The 15,396-nt window shown below is 51.4% G+C and overlaps 4 protein-coding genes across 4 annotated transcripts; 1 reads left to right on the forward strand and 3 right to left on the reverse strand.

The window, feature by feature from the left end:
* Nucleotides 1–30: 30 nt before the first annotated feature.
* STEHIDRAFT_109697 (uncharacterized protein) lies at nt 31–891 on the reverse strand (the record flags this gene model as incomplete). The annotated part of the gene is made up of 7 exons (XM_007302513.1): nt 31–91; nt 117–152; nt 229–276; nt 337–482; nt 546–575; nt 641–697; nt 754–891. The coding sequence occupies 7 exons, from the start codon at nt 889–891 to the stop codon at nt 31–33; spliced, it is 516 nt and encodes a 171-aa protein (XP_007302575.1).
* A 1,107-nt stretch (nt 892–1,998) lies between these two features.
* Nucleotides 1,999–3,364, reverse strand: STEHIDRAFT_155188 (uncharacterized protein; the record flags this gene model as incomplete). The annotated part of the gene is made up of 5 exons (XM_007302514.1): nt 1,999–2,289; nt 2,350–2,678; nt 2,736–2,814; nt 2,888–3,171; nt 3,265–3,364. The coding sequence occupies 5 exons, from the start codon at nt 3,362–3,364 to the stop codon at nt 1,999–2,001; spliced, it is 1,083 nt and encodes a 360-aa protein (XP_007302576.1).
* Nucleotides 3,365–5,405: 2,041 nt separating this feature from the next.
* Nucleotides 5,406–12,044, reverse strand: STEHIDRAFT_129869 (Sec7-domain-containing protein; the record flags this gene model as incomplete). Its single annotated transcript, XM_007302515.1, has 20 exons — nt 5,406–5,540; nt 5,602–5,728; nt 5,786–5,927; nt 5,980–6,279; nt 6,335–6,538; nt 6,595–6,878; nt 6,940–7,270; nt 7,321–7,426; nt 7,486–7,659; nt 7,714–7,902; nt 7,957–8,062; nt 8,122–8,579; nt 8,646–8,974; nt 9,037–9,233; nt 9,295–9,416; nt 9,442–10,129; nt 10,190–10,374; nt 10,453–10,726; nt 10,799–10,960; nt 11,014–12,044. 20 exons carry the CDS (start codon nt 12,042–12,044, stop codon nt 5,406–5,408), a joined length of 5,544 nt encoding a protein of 1,847 aa, XP_007302577.1.
* A 1,192-nt stretch (nt 12,045–13,236) lies between these two features.
* Nucleotides 13,237–14,924, forward strand: STEHIDRAFT_76424 (Deoxyhypusine synthase). The gene is made up of 7 exons (XM_007302350.1): nt 13,237–13,440; nt 13,492–13,971; nt 14,062–14,271; nt 14,339–14,368; nt 14,429–14,524; nt 14,592–14,716; nt 14,783–14,924. Exons 1-6 carry the CDS (start codon nt 13,249–13,251, stop codon nt 14,667–14,669), a joined length of 1,086 nt encoding a protein of 361 aa, XP_007302412.1. The 5' UTR covers nt 13,237–13,248; the 3' UTR covers nt 14,670–14,716; nt 14,783–14,924.
* Nucleotides 14,925–15,396: the final 472 nt, after the last annotated feature.

Below are 15,396 nucleotides of genomic sequence, written 5' to 3' on the forward strand. Positions count from 1 at the left end.
TCTCATCCTGTATTTTTTCTCGTAAAAATATTAAGAGGTGGGTGAGGCACCAGATATCTGACGCATGAGTGATACAGCGACAGAAATGCATCTAATGAAATCTTCTACATTCTTACTGTATCACACAGGAAACGGATGAGATACCGTTGTCGCTACAGGTATCAAGTAAGAGCAAGTAACGGTGATATGTAGATGGGAAATACTGACGTGCAAAGGCCTGCTACGGACCAGGTTCCGCTGGGTGCAGCAAACGATTGACCGGCGCAGTTTGCGTCCCTACGAAAACGTTGTGACAATGTCCCGTAGCGTGCAATTACTGTGAAAAGGAGAACTCACTCAAACATAGTACATGAAAGTCCGTCAGAGATATAGAAACAGGATGTCAAGTCATTGAACGTCGTGCTGACATCGGTGCACCAGGTAGCACCGGAAGGTCCTGAAGCCTCCTCAGTGTAGCTACTGCCTGTACAGTCTCCGTTATCCTTGATCACAAACGAGGAGCAAAATCAGTGGATGATGTCACGCAAGAAAGCTGGATGTAATACATATAGAATAAACTCCACGTCTGCTGCAGCCTAGGGGTACAGTATCAGTAGCTAAACAATGGCCATGATGATAAAGCCCCCGAGGGTGAAATGACCTGATCCGGAGTCAAACCCAGTTTAACCACTGTCACATTCTGTGGGTTCGCATTGTCCTGTATCACGGTCAATATCCTATGTTTTCACACAATCTATGCGTTGGAAGACTTACTTCATTCTGCGGCGGAGCGTCGACGGGCCTCAGCAAATCGTGCGACAATGCGTTCCCAAAGGACCAGTGAAGTACGGAGGCGGCGCTTTCGATAGCAATGACACCCAATATGATCAACAAGATGGACTTGTAGAGCATCTCGGACTTGGTACAAATGCTGGAGAATAAAGCACTCGAGGAGCTCGTGGATCCGATACATATATAACGGGCAAGCGCCGACACCAACAAGAGCATCCTATTGATGAGTATTGTTTTACAGTCCTGGAAGTAAACACGCCTGATGGGATGGGGTTAATTCAAACGTGTTGTCTAGAATTATCGTCGCCCTACAGAGCAAAGGAAGATACGCTGTGCAGACCAAGTCGAAGGACTGTGGGTACCTGAGGATAGCGTCCCATATAGAAAAGGCTTATCCAATAGGCGGTTCACATAATGCTCTAACTTCAGAACTCTGCACAAGGAAGTTAATCGATTGAACTGGAGGAGCACGAGTGCAACCTTCATAGCGCGCATCCATGTCGTATGTCATGAACGAAGATAACTCACCATACTACGCCGACATGTCCAGTCCATCACGAGTCTGACCTGACATGATGCGATGGCCGCACACACCTCGAAGTATGTGAATATCGTTCGCAACTTCACGAACACGAGCATGGAACAGGTACAACCATGTCTCGGCTTGCCGTGATACAGAGTGTTCTGTGTAGAGTTGATGTCTGAGGGCTATTCAAGGACCACTGGAGCATTGACTGCGAAAAGGTAGCCTGTGAGAGTGAAAGCTAAGTGAACACAAGGCACGGTCTAAAAGCGCTCGATAAGCTGTAAAGGCGGGTTTTAGTCCAGTGCGGTACTTTTTATTAGTCAAAGCATTGAATCGCCGCATCCCCACTGTGCCATGCCATCAGGTTCGGAGTCTCTCGGAGCGGACATTAAACGTTCCTGGCAGACGCCGAGCCGAAAGGATTCAGCCAAGTTTCGTTCTCCTTTGGTTCTCCTGCCTGCCCTTGCAACTTTGGGCTCAAAGTCATCCTCCATATGTAGTGCTCAAGAAAGAGAGAACCACAAAATCACACTTTGTAATATATCCACAGCCAATCACCAGACAAGTTAATTACCACACGAGAGAAATTTCACTGGCAGAGTATTCTATCGACCAGTGCTCACTCGAGAAAGAAAGGAGCAGAAAAAGGAAGGCATGTTGGGAGAAGAAAGACAGCATAATTGAGTCTGCAGTCACATCCATTACTCATCAGCCAAGGGTGACTTCTTGGCAGGCGTGCGAGGGACGCTCATGGCGGATCCTAGCACAGAACCCCCGTTGTCCAGCCTGTCCGCACCCAACGCATACATAGGGAACCCCTGCCCTCCTGTTTCGATAGATCTAGCAGCTGAGTTTGTGCGAGAGTGGGTTTTATTCTTCAAAAACGACGGTGAACCGGGGAGGGTAGAACCACTCATAAGGGCGGTGCCCGTCTGGTGTGTCCACGCACGTCCGCGCGCAACGCGAAGCAGAATGAGCTCTGGGGCGATGCACTATTGAGAAATATCATGAGATGTGGCCAGACATTAGATGTGACGACAGCCACAGCGTACCATAACCTGTCCTAAGATCGGGAGGACTATGTTCTGAACGTTGCTGTTACGCGCGTAGCAGATGATGAAGATCATGCCGGTGATGGAATAAAGGGCGGCGGATTCGATGATCATGGCAGAAATGGAAGTATAGGTACGAGCATGAGAGGGGCTGAGCGCCATTTTGACTTGTTTTGTGAGAGATAGAAGGCGGTACACAATGATGAGGGTGACCAAGATATTGAGTGCGATAGAGAGCGACCAGTATGGCACCGCGAACGCGACTGCCGTCTGAGACCAAAGACTTGCGCCTGGCTGAGACGTCTGGTATATCGTCAAAATGGATAGTGCTGTGTGAGTGCTAGTATCAGTGAGAATGCCCCTGTAGGACAAAGAAAGGGACGAACCAGTCGAAGCCATAAACGAGAGTAAAGGAAGAACCAATATATAGTAGTTGTAACTCCAGATGATCCAGAGGCGATATATCTACAAAAGACATCGAGAAAATGGCATGGTGGTTATACGACGTGCGTATGAAGGAAAGGACAATACAGCTTACCATCATGGCATCAGCCAAGAAATTAGAGAATATGTACGCCGCGTTTCCAACAATGTTGACCGGTGTGGTGTAGTCTTCTGCCAACCACGCGTTCGGTCCTCCAGGAATATTGCGATCATCGATCCACATCATCTGGCTGAACTTCGTATTGCAAGCTATGTTGATAGTGCCCAGGACGAAAAGTGCGCTAATGAAGATCAAAAACCCCCAGTGAAGACGCGCCGATGGGGTCTGCAGGCCACGCATGAAATATACGGCGACAGCGAATACCGAGGCGTGTATTCCTACAGGATGTAAGAGTCAGCAAGGCGGCAACAAGGATATGCATACGGAATACTGTCGTTGTTGACAATAGGAAGCTGGGAGCTAGTACTCACCGTATGCTACACCGCCAACGAACATGCCTGCGAAGTTGGAGCGTTCCAGCCAAAGATCAGCTGGACCTTCGCCTGGTGGAGCATACTGCGGATTAGACATGTTTGCTGAGTGGGCGGTTATGGAGTTGGGAAAACAGAGTGAAAGCGACCTCCAAGGCCGCTAATAAGCCTGATATCGGGCTGAAACGCTACTGAGATCATAGCGATTTTGGACTGTGTAAATTTAGCAGAAAAGAGCGTGATTTACGTCCAGAGCTAGTAGTTAAACTAGTTGGTGAGCGCCACAGCGATGGGTATCAGACGAATTCCAAAAGCAAGGCTTCGACCGTGACCGTGCGCGGAGACAGTAGTCTTCTCCAAGTATTCTCCCTAACACGGGAGACTAAATATGGGATACAAGTTGCCGCCCATTTCTAGAATCAGAACCATGGCAGCCGCCACATTCCAAGACATTTGGCAGAATTCGGTATCAAAATACAGTGCGAGCGTAGAGCGGGATTGTTCAGAAAGCATGGAGGAGCATGGAAGACAGCAAGCAAAGAGCAACTGCCACGAGGAGACCACGGTACCGACTTTGGACGAGAGTTGAAACTCCGCCTGGACTGATCTTACGCCGCAATGTGTGGCGCCGTTTAGGTGGCGATAGCATGCCAGAAAGCCGCCCCCGAAGATCGCACTCGACTGGCCTAGAGTGCAACAATAAAACGATGATGTTCGCATCGCTTCAACTTCGCATCATGATGTATAAACAGAAATAAGTATCTCCGACTCCAGGCACCTTAGACCTCAACGGTGAGTAAGTACTCGCCGCAGCGGTTGCGCAACTTTTCGTTCCATACATTCTTGTTCCATCAATCGCAAGATGCAGGAGCGCAGGACATCCATCCTCGCACTGATCCAATTGATGGCTAAAAAAGTCCCAGGTAACACATTCCTATCTGGTGATTATCATACTGAAAATCTACCCCCGCAGCGAACAGTTCGCAATCTACGAAACCCCAATGCGCTGCACCCTCGGCCTATGCTATCTCTCAGCGCAAGGTTAACGATTGTCTTTGTTATCGTCATCAATCATGGTCCATGCACACGATCGAAGTAGCTCTTACTTACTGTGATAGGCACGCGTAAATTCAGTAGCAAGGCATACGACGCTCCAAAGCGACGGCTTCCGCCGCAAGATCAGCATAAGGACCTAATAGCGCACACTCTCAGTCATCAAGGGGTTTTCTTGTAAATGAGAATACAGAGATGCAAGGAGGCTTACAGTCGATTTTCACCGTTCCGTCTTCTGAGAAGTGCTTGAGTGGTACGGCGAGGGCCAGGGGCAATACAAGTACAACGGCAACAAAAAGCGACCTGATGGATGAGAATTGCATGATGTACTAATCTCGTACGGGGCTTTGTGAGGGATGCTCACCGGACGGGGCTAAGAGTATGGCAGGTTTTGCACTGCGAATCTTTATGTACACATCCCTCTTCGGCTCGTGCGTTGTGGTAAATCATGTGTGTCTATGTTCAATTGAACACCACGGTCTGCGGAGATCAACCTCATTTGAAGTCCTGAAAGGCACCCTACAGTCGAAGCTTTTGTATCTGCCATTGGATGATAACATCGCCCTAGTAGGGGCTTGTGGCTAAGGGAGAATCGTTACGGTCCACTGAGGTTCCATACACCCCCGCTTCGATTCCTTCCTAAAGAAGACGTCCCCCCAGCGTCTACGCCAAGTTTTATAAAGAAACGGTATTCTGCGCTTCTGATTAATGGGTGCTGAGGTCCACCAATAGTTATTAGCTAACTCGGCACTGAATTGAAGCAGAAGCCAGGGGGACTTACCTCGGGAAAAGTCGTCGACCGCTGTGTCTCGAGCCTGCAGCGGCGACTCATGGGCGATAGATATAGAAGTCACAATATCAAGTCTGAGTTTCAACACATAGCCATCTAGGTCCGTTGCAGTCACCAGGCTTCAGAGTTGTTCCTTCGACGGGTTTCATCAGAGTCACCGTAAAATAGCATAATCTCAAGAAACGAGGCCAAAATAAAAGATTATAATTAAGCGAACCTATACAAAGCGGGAGGATATCAACTGAGAAGGATGGGAAGAGGAACAAAAGAATAAATCCAATCAAAAGTCCACAATCCGTCATGAGTCCAGAATGCCTTGCAATCGTCCAGCGCGAACAAAATAGTCTCTAAGGCCCTCCCGTATCTGTGGGGAGGTCTCACGGGCGATGAGCTCCGCGGCCAAGGGATAAATGGCGGACAGGTATCTCATGAACTACAGAAGCGCCATGAATTAGTCTCACTTGTACAGTATGGAGTAGGTTTGTGGTACTTACGGCCTTGTCGTCGAACCGACAGAAACCATGGAGGATCTCTCCAACCACCGGTGTCCAGGCGGCGATGTTTTTTGCTTGCGTATCCGACCGCAATTTGGTATAGTCCTGAAGCACGCCAAGACCAAGCCTGTCGAGCCCAAGATTAGCTATAACTCGAGCAACTTGACCGGAAGGATCTGCTCACGGCAATAGTCGCTCGGCAACTTGCGGCCTGGCCGCTTGGTGTTCTGGCCGAGGATCGTAGTACATGCGCAATAGAACGTGAACGAGGGTTGAAGCACTACTTGACTCTTGCTTGAGAAGGTTAGGTAGGTGCTTCATGAAACCTAAATATCGCCTTGAATACACAGGTAAACAGTAAGTCAGACAATCACGTACCAACTCGCCACAGCCCAGTACGCAACTCCTTGTCTTCGTTGAACATCCGAGCGAACTGATAACTGTGGTCCAGCACACCCATCAAGCGTAAAAGATGCTCGGGCGGGATGGTGCTATACACCTCGCTATTCCGCAGAAGATCGTTCGTGGTCTCGATGAGGAGTAGCTGGAGAACACATTTGACAATGATCTGCTTGAATATCCGTCGTCGGTCATTGAGATTCGATCGGACGTTCATTTTTTGACTATCGTGGAGGGACGGTGATAGTGGTGCGGGAAGGATTGTCTCGCCATTCGAGTCTAAATGAACCCTATCAGCAGGTGAAGACCGAACAGGGAGAAGAGGACTTATTACCTGTGGAATCATGTGGTTCAGGCGACCCGCTATCAATTTCCACCCGAAGACTTTCGTCGAAGAGTTGATGAGGCGTCGTGGTCTTGAACAACTTGACGAATGTAGTCGCCACACGCTCCCAACGAGCCGCACTGAGTTTCTTGACATTGTTCTCCAGGAGCTGCTGCAGACACGAAGTTCCGATCCGCGCAAGCGTGTCGTTTTCTGTCACCAGAATATGTTAGCAAAGAGCGAAAAAGACGAGGTGAATAAATACATACCTTGACAGATACAAACACAAAGGAGATCAAGAAGACCATCCAGGAAACGTTCGAGGATCTCGAAGTAGTAGGTGTAGAGATCGATCAAGTCCCGCAGCGCCTGTATCATAGTCGTCGAAAGCCAGACACTCATATCCTCCTGGGTACTGAACCGTGAAAGGTCCTGGCTGGACTTGAGGACGGCAAAGATGGGGAAGAGCAGCTCCTGGCAGACGGTATCCCAGAAGTCCACGGGGAAGGCAGCACCGTAGGTCTTCAGAGTGCTGAACAGCGAATCTAGTGCTCTAGAGTGAATAGAAAGCACATTAGCGGGGTCCATCAGATCACAAAGACGATAGTACTCACAACCGCCGCACTTCGAGGTCCTCTCCGTTCATGATGACGTCGTAGAAACTGAACAACACGGGGAACCAATACTTAATCATGGGATCGTCCGTAACACCATCCGCTGGGCCACCCGCCTCCGTCAAGCCACACTCAGGCGTAACGAGCATGACCGGGATCACTCCACGAAGCATCGCGATAGCGAGCAAGCTGATCTTCTGGTACTTGCTGACTTTGCAGAAGTCGGTGATGCAGACGGTGAGATCGGCGAAAGAGCCATATCGAACGATGCTGGCGAAGTGCTCCTTGTTCAGACGGGTGACGATCTCGAAGGCGGAGCTCGTTATCCGCTCTGTATGCTAAATCAGCATCGTACCACGAGACGAATGCCAGATAACGCACCAGTGAGGACCTTCGACGCAGCTGAAAACACGCCGAACATCGTCCGCCAACCTGACCGCATATTCTGCACACGCGCCTGGATCATCTGCTGAAGACATTGGAGGACCTACAACGACATGGGTGGATCAATATTAAGGTTTGCTTGGAAAATATAGTGAGACGTACCAATTCGCGAATATCCGGGTTCTGGTTATGAGTCATGGTATATTCGAACGGCTTGAGAAAGTCCTTCTGGAACTTGAAATGCGTGAGTTCCTCCTTCTCCAAGAACCGCATCGCGAGCTGTCGTAGGGAATCGAGAGCGAAGAACCCGACGTGCGGATTGCTGTGACAACAACACTGGAAGGATATCAGATAGTTGGTAAAGAAAGGAAGAAAAGACCGTGAACGCACCTGGTTGAAGTGTTCGCCCAGAATATCCCAAATATTCGACCACTCGAGACGGATACGACTCATGTTGTAGTACGAGATCTCGACAAGCTTCTGAAGACTGAACAGTCGAGGGTGCTGAGATAGACCGGAAGACTGGATCTCCTCCCAAGAGATATCGCACAGAGCTTGGACGAAGTCAATGATCGCGGTCTACGGTAACTTTAGCATATTGTCATGGGGAGAACTGAAAGGAAAAGGACGTACTCCGGACAGATAACCGCTAAGAGAGAAGACCATGTCAGCCGCAACAGTGATATGCGTCGAACGGCTCTCATTCGCCAGCTCCTCATTTGGAAGCTTGCGCGGTTTCCTGTTCAAATACACCCTGTTTAACCAACTTCCACTCAGAGTCTAAATCGAAAGACTCACCCTTTCCGACTATCCGGAATATCGACCCCGCTACTAATGAGCTGCATATGTTCCAACTGACTCACACACGAAAGCACCTCATGCCACGACCCCTTCAAATTATTCCCCTCCGTCACCGCAATGTCCAACAACGTCTTGATCGCCTCCATATTCTTCGCCTTCATCTCACCCAAGTTGTTCAAAAACGTGAACTTAGCGAGCGTCGTCACGAACGCGTTACGCTCCAACTCGAGGTCGAAGAAGCAGACGATGCGGATCGCGCTCTTGAACCCGTCAAGACATAGCTCGACGGTCTCCATATCGTCGGTTTCTTGCAGTGGGCCGGAAATTCCGGCGAGGAAGGGGATCCAGGCGACTTCGAACATGGGACGGACGTGGACGAAGTGCGAGGCACTGTAAAACTGGTCTTCCGTCCGGGCCCCTCTGCGCTGCGAGCGCATCATGGTCTTGAACAGAGCCTGACCCACGAGATAACCATTAACCTCAACCGACGTGAAGAAATTATTAAAAGAGATGTGACGAACCTCAGTCTTGTTGATCATCCCGCTGGACTGCAGCATGTACTGCTCCCTTTGCAGATCCCTCCCCACAGTCGCCAAAGCGTTGGCGATTCCAGTACCCGTGGGGGCTACACCTGCCGCAATGCTCGCGTCGACCTCATCCTTCATCCTGATCTCGTTGTTCACGATATCGTCGTATATCGCGTGCAGAAGCTCTTCAGGAAGCGACTGCCCATCGTTGATCCCACGGTTATTCTTCACGAAGTCAGCCTTCGTCATCCGGTTCTTGACTTGAGGATTGTGGGCGTCCGTGTTGAGCATGATGACGGAGAACGAAAGGATATATGCGGTATCTGTACGAAGTTGGGCACATTTCCAGTCAAAGCAAATAGGAGAGGAGACAAGCCAAACTCACCAGCGTTGGCGAACGTCGAGTTCGCGTTGCCCTCGATGTATCGTTCCGCAAACTTCAACAAGAACCGATCGATCTTCTGTGCTTCGCCGGGGAGACGGAAGGCCTGCAAGAATGCCCGAAGAGCATCGACGAAAGGCATATTGCGGAGGTCAATCAGGTCAACGAAGGCATGCATGGTCGCAATGTGCTCGTCGTCGCTGAATTAAAGGATGATGGTCAGAACGCAAACGGAGCTAATGGAGTCGAGTGAGGACGTACCCTTCGCCGAGATACTCGCCGATCATGGTCTTGCTAAGCCCATCCGTGTTCAAGAGGAACCTCGCGATATCCTGCGGTTCCTTGCTCGGAATGAAGCCCGTCTCGATCAAGAACGAGATGCCCTACGCCACCGCCACACAGGTCAACAATGTGCAACAGAGCTGAAAACAGAGCACAACATACCCTCTTTGGCTTGAAATTGAACTTCTTGATCCCTTCCAACAACGTCGTCTTCTTCTGCTTCGCGCTCTCGAACCTACTCGGGTCATCCTCCGCCAACGCCCCCGCCCCATACACATCCGGCGTATTCGCCCTCGTCGACCCGCTCATATCCGTCGCCGCCCCATTACTCGCTCCGTTGGCCCCATTCGCAGCCACAGCAGCCATGCTCAACCTCTCCATCGACTGCGACTGCGACTGATCCGGCGAAATCCCCTCCGCCATGCTCCCGCTCGCACTCCCCCTCCTCTCCCTGTCCCTATCCTCCGACATCGCCTCACCCCTCGCCGAAGCCGACGAAGCTCTCGCCTCCTTCGCCACATCAGCCGCGCTCTTCCCCGACGCCGTGCCCCAAGCCACCAAAGACCTCAGAACGGCGACCAGAGACTCGAGCCCCTGTCGTCGGAGCTGCTGTTCAGACTGTCCGAGCGTCGTGGTGTCGAGAGATCCGGGGACCGAGAGTGCGGATGTGCTGAGAGAGGGAGCAATGTTGGAGTTGTGGTTGTGTTGTGATTTGGTGGGGTGGAGACCGGGACTCGCGGTGGGGTCGTTGGCGGTGCGTTGGGAGGCGGCGGAGATCGACGCGGCAGCGATCTTCGTGAGGATATTCATGAGGCTTCGCGTATAGTTAGTTAGTCGCGGTCATGCTAACAGTACCTACAAATGTGGAACTCACTGCTCGTAGATATTGTCAATCGCCTTGCTGTCGCAGTCGTAGTTCAAGAATATCTCGACGAGAGCCTGGGGGTCTTGACACAACCTGGACAACATCCCCAGAATAACAGACTTCTGCTTCAACGTCGACGTCTTCAACTCCAACACCGGGATGAAAATCTCATGGAACAGAACCCCAATCTCTTTCTACAAACAGCGTTTCATATCAGAGTTGCGTCCCTATTTCACAGCAGGAAACGAGAAAACGAGAGGATATATGCGCACCTTCAGCTTCGTCCTCAAGCCCGAAAGTACCCTCCAGAAGATCTCCACGCTAACCTCGAATACCTGCGGCACCGGGCTGACCGCGTTCCGACTGAGCGTCAAACACAAGTATTGGTTCGCCATCTGGATGAACGGGACCGGGTCTCGAGAGCTGCTGGAATAGACCATCGAGTATGGGTTGACGAAGATGTCCATGTGGGAGTTGAGGATGATGAGGACCATGTGTAATGAGAGGAGTTTCGATCGCATGCCGTGGGACTTCATTTCACGTTCGCTAGTGCGGTGCAGATGTTAGTGTGTTTTTGGTTGAGAGCAGAGGGCAAAAGGCTAAAAAATGAGGACATACCTCTCGGTGACGAGAGACTTCATGGTTAGCTTACACATTGAGCGGAAGATGAGAAAGGCATCTTTGAGGAAGAGTTCTGACGTTGTCAGTGGCCGATGAGCAGCGTTCAAGCCGGTGTCATGACCATCCGAGGCGTACAACCCATCATCCTCCACAATGGCTCTGCGTGAACTATTAGTATCTAAGGTTAAATAGAATTCAAGGGCTAGACTCACGATGCCGATAAAGGCATATTTCCTGCTTCGCTCGTTTTCACCGTCAACGAACCATTCGGCTCAGGGTGGACATTGCCGTCTGGTTGTGCCTCTCCCTCAGCGGCGGTAGCCGCAGTCCCCTCCCCACTCTGTTCCTCCGTCGCCTTCTCCTCTCCATTCACAGACTCGTCCGCCACACTCGAAACCTCATCCCTCGAAGACAAAGACTGCGCCTTGCCCGTATCCGGCGTCGCAGGCCTAAACGTACTCCTCCTCTTCGGGAACACCGCGCCCTCCATCTCTGCCTTCCCCACCAACGAAGCCGTCGACTCCGTTGCCTCCTTCACCAAATCCAACGCAGTCTTACACCTCCCAAAAATGTGATGCACCATCTGCGTCAACCCGCCCTGCGCGACGGTCTGGTTTACCGGGTCTGTGCTCATGAGGAAGACGTTGTAAACGGTTCGAACGGCTTTGAGGAGCGAGGATTGGTGGACGAGGATGGTGGATGAGAGGACCAGCGCGAGAAGGGCTTTGACGACTTGGAGGGAGATGGCGTCTGCAGTGGTTTCGGTGTGGCATTGGGTGATGGTGTGTACGACGAGGTCAATTAGGGACGGTTCGGGAAGGTTTGGAGGGTGTGCGCTCGAGATTGAAGCGCGACCGTTCAGAGTCGGAGACGGGGGTGGCGAGGGTAGCGAGATGGGTTGTGGTGAAGGGTTCGTCTCGACGAAGAAAGAGTATGAAATGAGCTTGGAGATGCAGTCCAAGCTGGCGATGATGAGTTTCTCGTTGCGTGTTTCGCAAGCCAGTCGAAGGGGCTCGAATATCTCGCGAGGCCTATCGCCTCCCATTCCTGCTCGAACGAGCTCCAGAGCCCGATGAACGCTCTCGCGAAGAGGTTGTGAACGCTTGGCGTCTCTTGAGGCCTGGATAGCGTCCAGAGCGGTGGTTATGAGCACGGTGGAGACAGTGTTGCCTTTCGAGATGGTCATAGAGCGCATATGGGAACTGGTCGGAGACATGTTCGCTCCGAGGGAGGTGGTCGACATGGATGGCGAGGCGATACCATTGCGCGTGAACGTCGAGGACGCCTCGATGGATGAAGGGCGGGAGGCGCGTGAGTCTGGACGACTTTGTCGTCTAAGTGGTGCACCAGGAGGGACAGGGCCCTTCGCGGGTGGTGTTGGAGGGGCTTGTGGCGATTCAGGAGGAGGCGGTTGCGATGGCTGGTCGTTTGAGGGTGCCACTAGTGTTTCGGGGCGGATATCCTCGTTCAAGTTGACTGGTTCCAATTCGTAGGTGGTAGAGGGGGCGGGGGTTTGTGCGGCCTATACAAGCAAGGTATGAGAAATACTGAAAGAAAGGCGCGTTCGAATAGAGAGCGCGAGTTGAGATGCTGCAGCGTTTGGGCCACACTGCTGCTTTCGACAATTCAAAGCTTGTTGCACAGTGTGCGCCACATTGGCTTGGTTCACAACAATCTTGTGCAAAAGGCGAAGATCAGAGATAATTGAGGACGCACCGAAGGATTCTGGTCCACCGCTGCCGACTCTGCCGTGTTGACGTTATCCCCATTCTGCTACGCCCGGTTCCAGTGTCAGTTCCAAAGAGCAAAAAGTCACCCAGAGAAACGCACCATATTAATCGGGTCCACAGGATCTCGGTTCTCCACTCCAGTAGCTGGCTTATCCTTCCAAGAATATAAGGAACAATAAATGCGCACAGAATACCAGAAAAACACACCTCAGCGGCCTTCTCTACCGTTGCTTCAGGTGCAGCTGCGATAGCGCCCTCAGATGACACCCCGGTCTCTAAAGACTCTGTCGCTTTCTCCAAAATACGTTCTCCAGATGCATCGCCATTCGTCTTGCCATCCTGTCCCTCAGCAGCGGTTTCAGTCGGGGTATCCTTCGAGGTTGTGGGTTCGATGTCCAAAGGTATCGAGTCTGACGGGGAGACTTTAGGAGAGTTAGCCGGCTCAGCCATGGCTGATATTCCCTGGGTCGTCGGCGACGATAATGTCACCGTACAGAAGGGACGCTCGGCGTCGTTGAGGTCGATGTCGGTGAGGATGAGCGCGGTGGCAGTGGCAGACGTGGACTTCTGAATTCAAGCGTTCCGCCAATTCGGCAATTTCCGCATCATGCACACCCAACAGGGCGCTTATTGAAATTGTCACTTGTGCCGCTTTGATCTGCTTCTTGGTCCTGCTTTGCTCTGCTTGCCTGACTTTGAACGTTTGTTTGGATAGATATGGCTGCGATTCCGTCTGGCGCATCGTCAGCGGTGCTGAAACCGTCTGATCCGGTTCCAGAGGACGCTGTTACCGTCCAGGGCCCAAATTTCGACGAGCCTCTAACTCTAGATGCTTTCTTGAGCTCGTACGAGCGTATCGGCTTTCAAGCGAACCATCTAGGAAGGGCTATAAACGTGGTAAACAAGATGGTGCGTCGGACATTCGACTCTTTATTTTAGCTTTCCTGAAACAGTGTTTAGAGGAAGTGGCGTCTGTCCGACGAGCCCATCGCCGAAGACGAAGACGAAGAACTCCGCGATCCCGCCGTCCGTTCGCAAATAAAATGTAACATCTTCCTCGGCTACACCTCCAACCTCATCTCCTCCGGCCTGCGCGAAGTCATCCTCCATCTCGCCAAACACAAACACGTCTCCTGCCTCGTCACCACCGCCGGCGGCATCGAAGAAGACTTCATAAAATGTCTCGGGAAGACCTACCTCGCTGATTTCCACCTCGATGGCGCCGACCTGCGCAAGCGTGGGATGAACAGGATCGGGAATCTGATTGTGCCGAACGATAATTATTGCAAGTTTGAGGATTGGCTGATGCCGATACTGGATACGATGCTGGAGGAGCAGAAGGCGAGTGAGGGCAAGATGGTGTGGAGTCCGAGTTCGTTCATTAGGAGGTTAGGGAAGGAGATCAACAATGAGGAGTCTGTGTATTATTGGGCATATAAAGTGAATATTATCGCGTTGCCCCATCCCACCGAGTCCCGTGTGCATGAGCTGAGTTTTCGTGTCTTTTGTCAACGTGGTTTTGTGGCGTAGAACGATATCCCTGTGTTCTGTCCCGCGCTGACTGATGGGTCCATCGGAGACATGATATACTTCCATTCATTCAAGAACCCGGGATTGGTGCTCGATATCGTACAGGATATACGGGCTCTGAACGAGCGAGCGCGTATGTCGAAGAAGGCCGGTATGATCATCCTTGGCGGAGGTGTCTGCAAGCACCAGATAGCCAACGCCATGCTCATCGTGAGTGACACCTTATACCTTCATCATCTGTCGATATGTGGCGACTTATGCAAATCTTCTTGCTTAGCGCAATGGTGCAGATTACTCTGTCTACATCGTACGTTCCCAGCGTTTGCTTGCACCAGTATATCTCCCCAATCAATTTTTATCCGCATAGAACACCGGTCAAGAATTCGACGGATCCGACTCTGGTGCTCGTCCAGACGAGGCCGTCTCCTGGGGAAAGATTCGAGCCGGCTCAGAGTCTGTTAAAGTATGCACCCTCTCCTTTCTTCCTTCCTTCCTCTCCTCGTATTGTAATCTGACGTACCGGAATGCAGGTCTTCGCAGACGCCACACTCGTCTTCCCGATGCTCGTCGCTGCCACATTTGCGCAGGACGCTCCTGGTCGACGGTAGCCATGTAGACTGAACGGACGGTTCCGCAGTGAAGATATTACTACTTGGTGCGCACACGCTTCGGGCAGGTCGATTCTGACCACGATTTCTGACGGTTCTACGTTGCGCGACAGTTGTACAATGGTTCAAAAACCCTCTGGGGTCAAAAATGTATCCACCACCGCTCTAGACTTACAACAACGATAGAATACCATCATGGTATTCTTAATCACTGGTTTGTTGTCCAATAGATCGCCACATGTGGCGCATGTCTTGTCTTGATCGTGTTGGTCTACTCGCGTCGCACCCCGTACGATTCTTTCCTGGACCATTTGCATACCCTGAAACAGCACTCTGTATCAGCCTCAGCTCAGTTGAGAACCATTGGTGGCGACAATTCTCGCCTGCTGAATCAAATCCGATGATCTGGCGCTGCGCTTACCCGGTTCACCTTCTTCCATCGCCCCGGAAGCGGGGTAACGTTCTTTATCTAACACTTGTGACCCTCTCCAGCGCCTCCTAGTAATACATCAGGTACACTCCCACCCTCGCTGAGGTCCGGTGTGGTCATTGTCCAGAAACATGGTAACAATGAAATCAGCTGGTATACTGCTCCCAATGACGGGGACCACAGCACGTCAGCATACATCCCCCAAGCCCTATCCGATTCTTCTCATACACCTCTGATCTAGACACCATTCACATCGAGGTTAGTCCCTTCAGCGCGCGCTTGGTTCTAGCGCCTATC

This window comes from Stereum hirsutum (genome assembly GCF_000264905.1).
Source record: "Stereum hirsutum FP-91666 SS1 unplaced genomic scaffold STEHIscaffold_5, whole genome shotgun sequence".
Taxonomy (NCBI): Eukaryota; Fungi; Basidiomycota; class Agaricomycetes; order Russulales; family Stereaceae; genus Stereum; species Stereum hirsutum.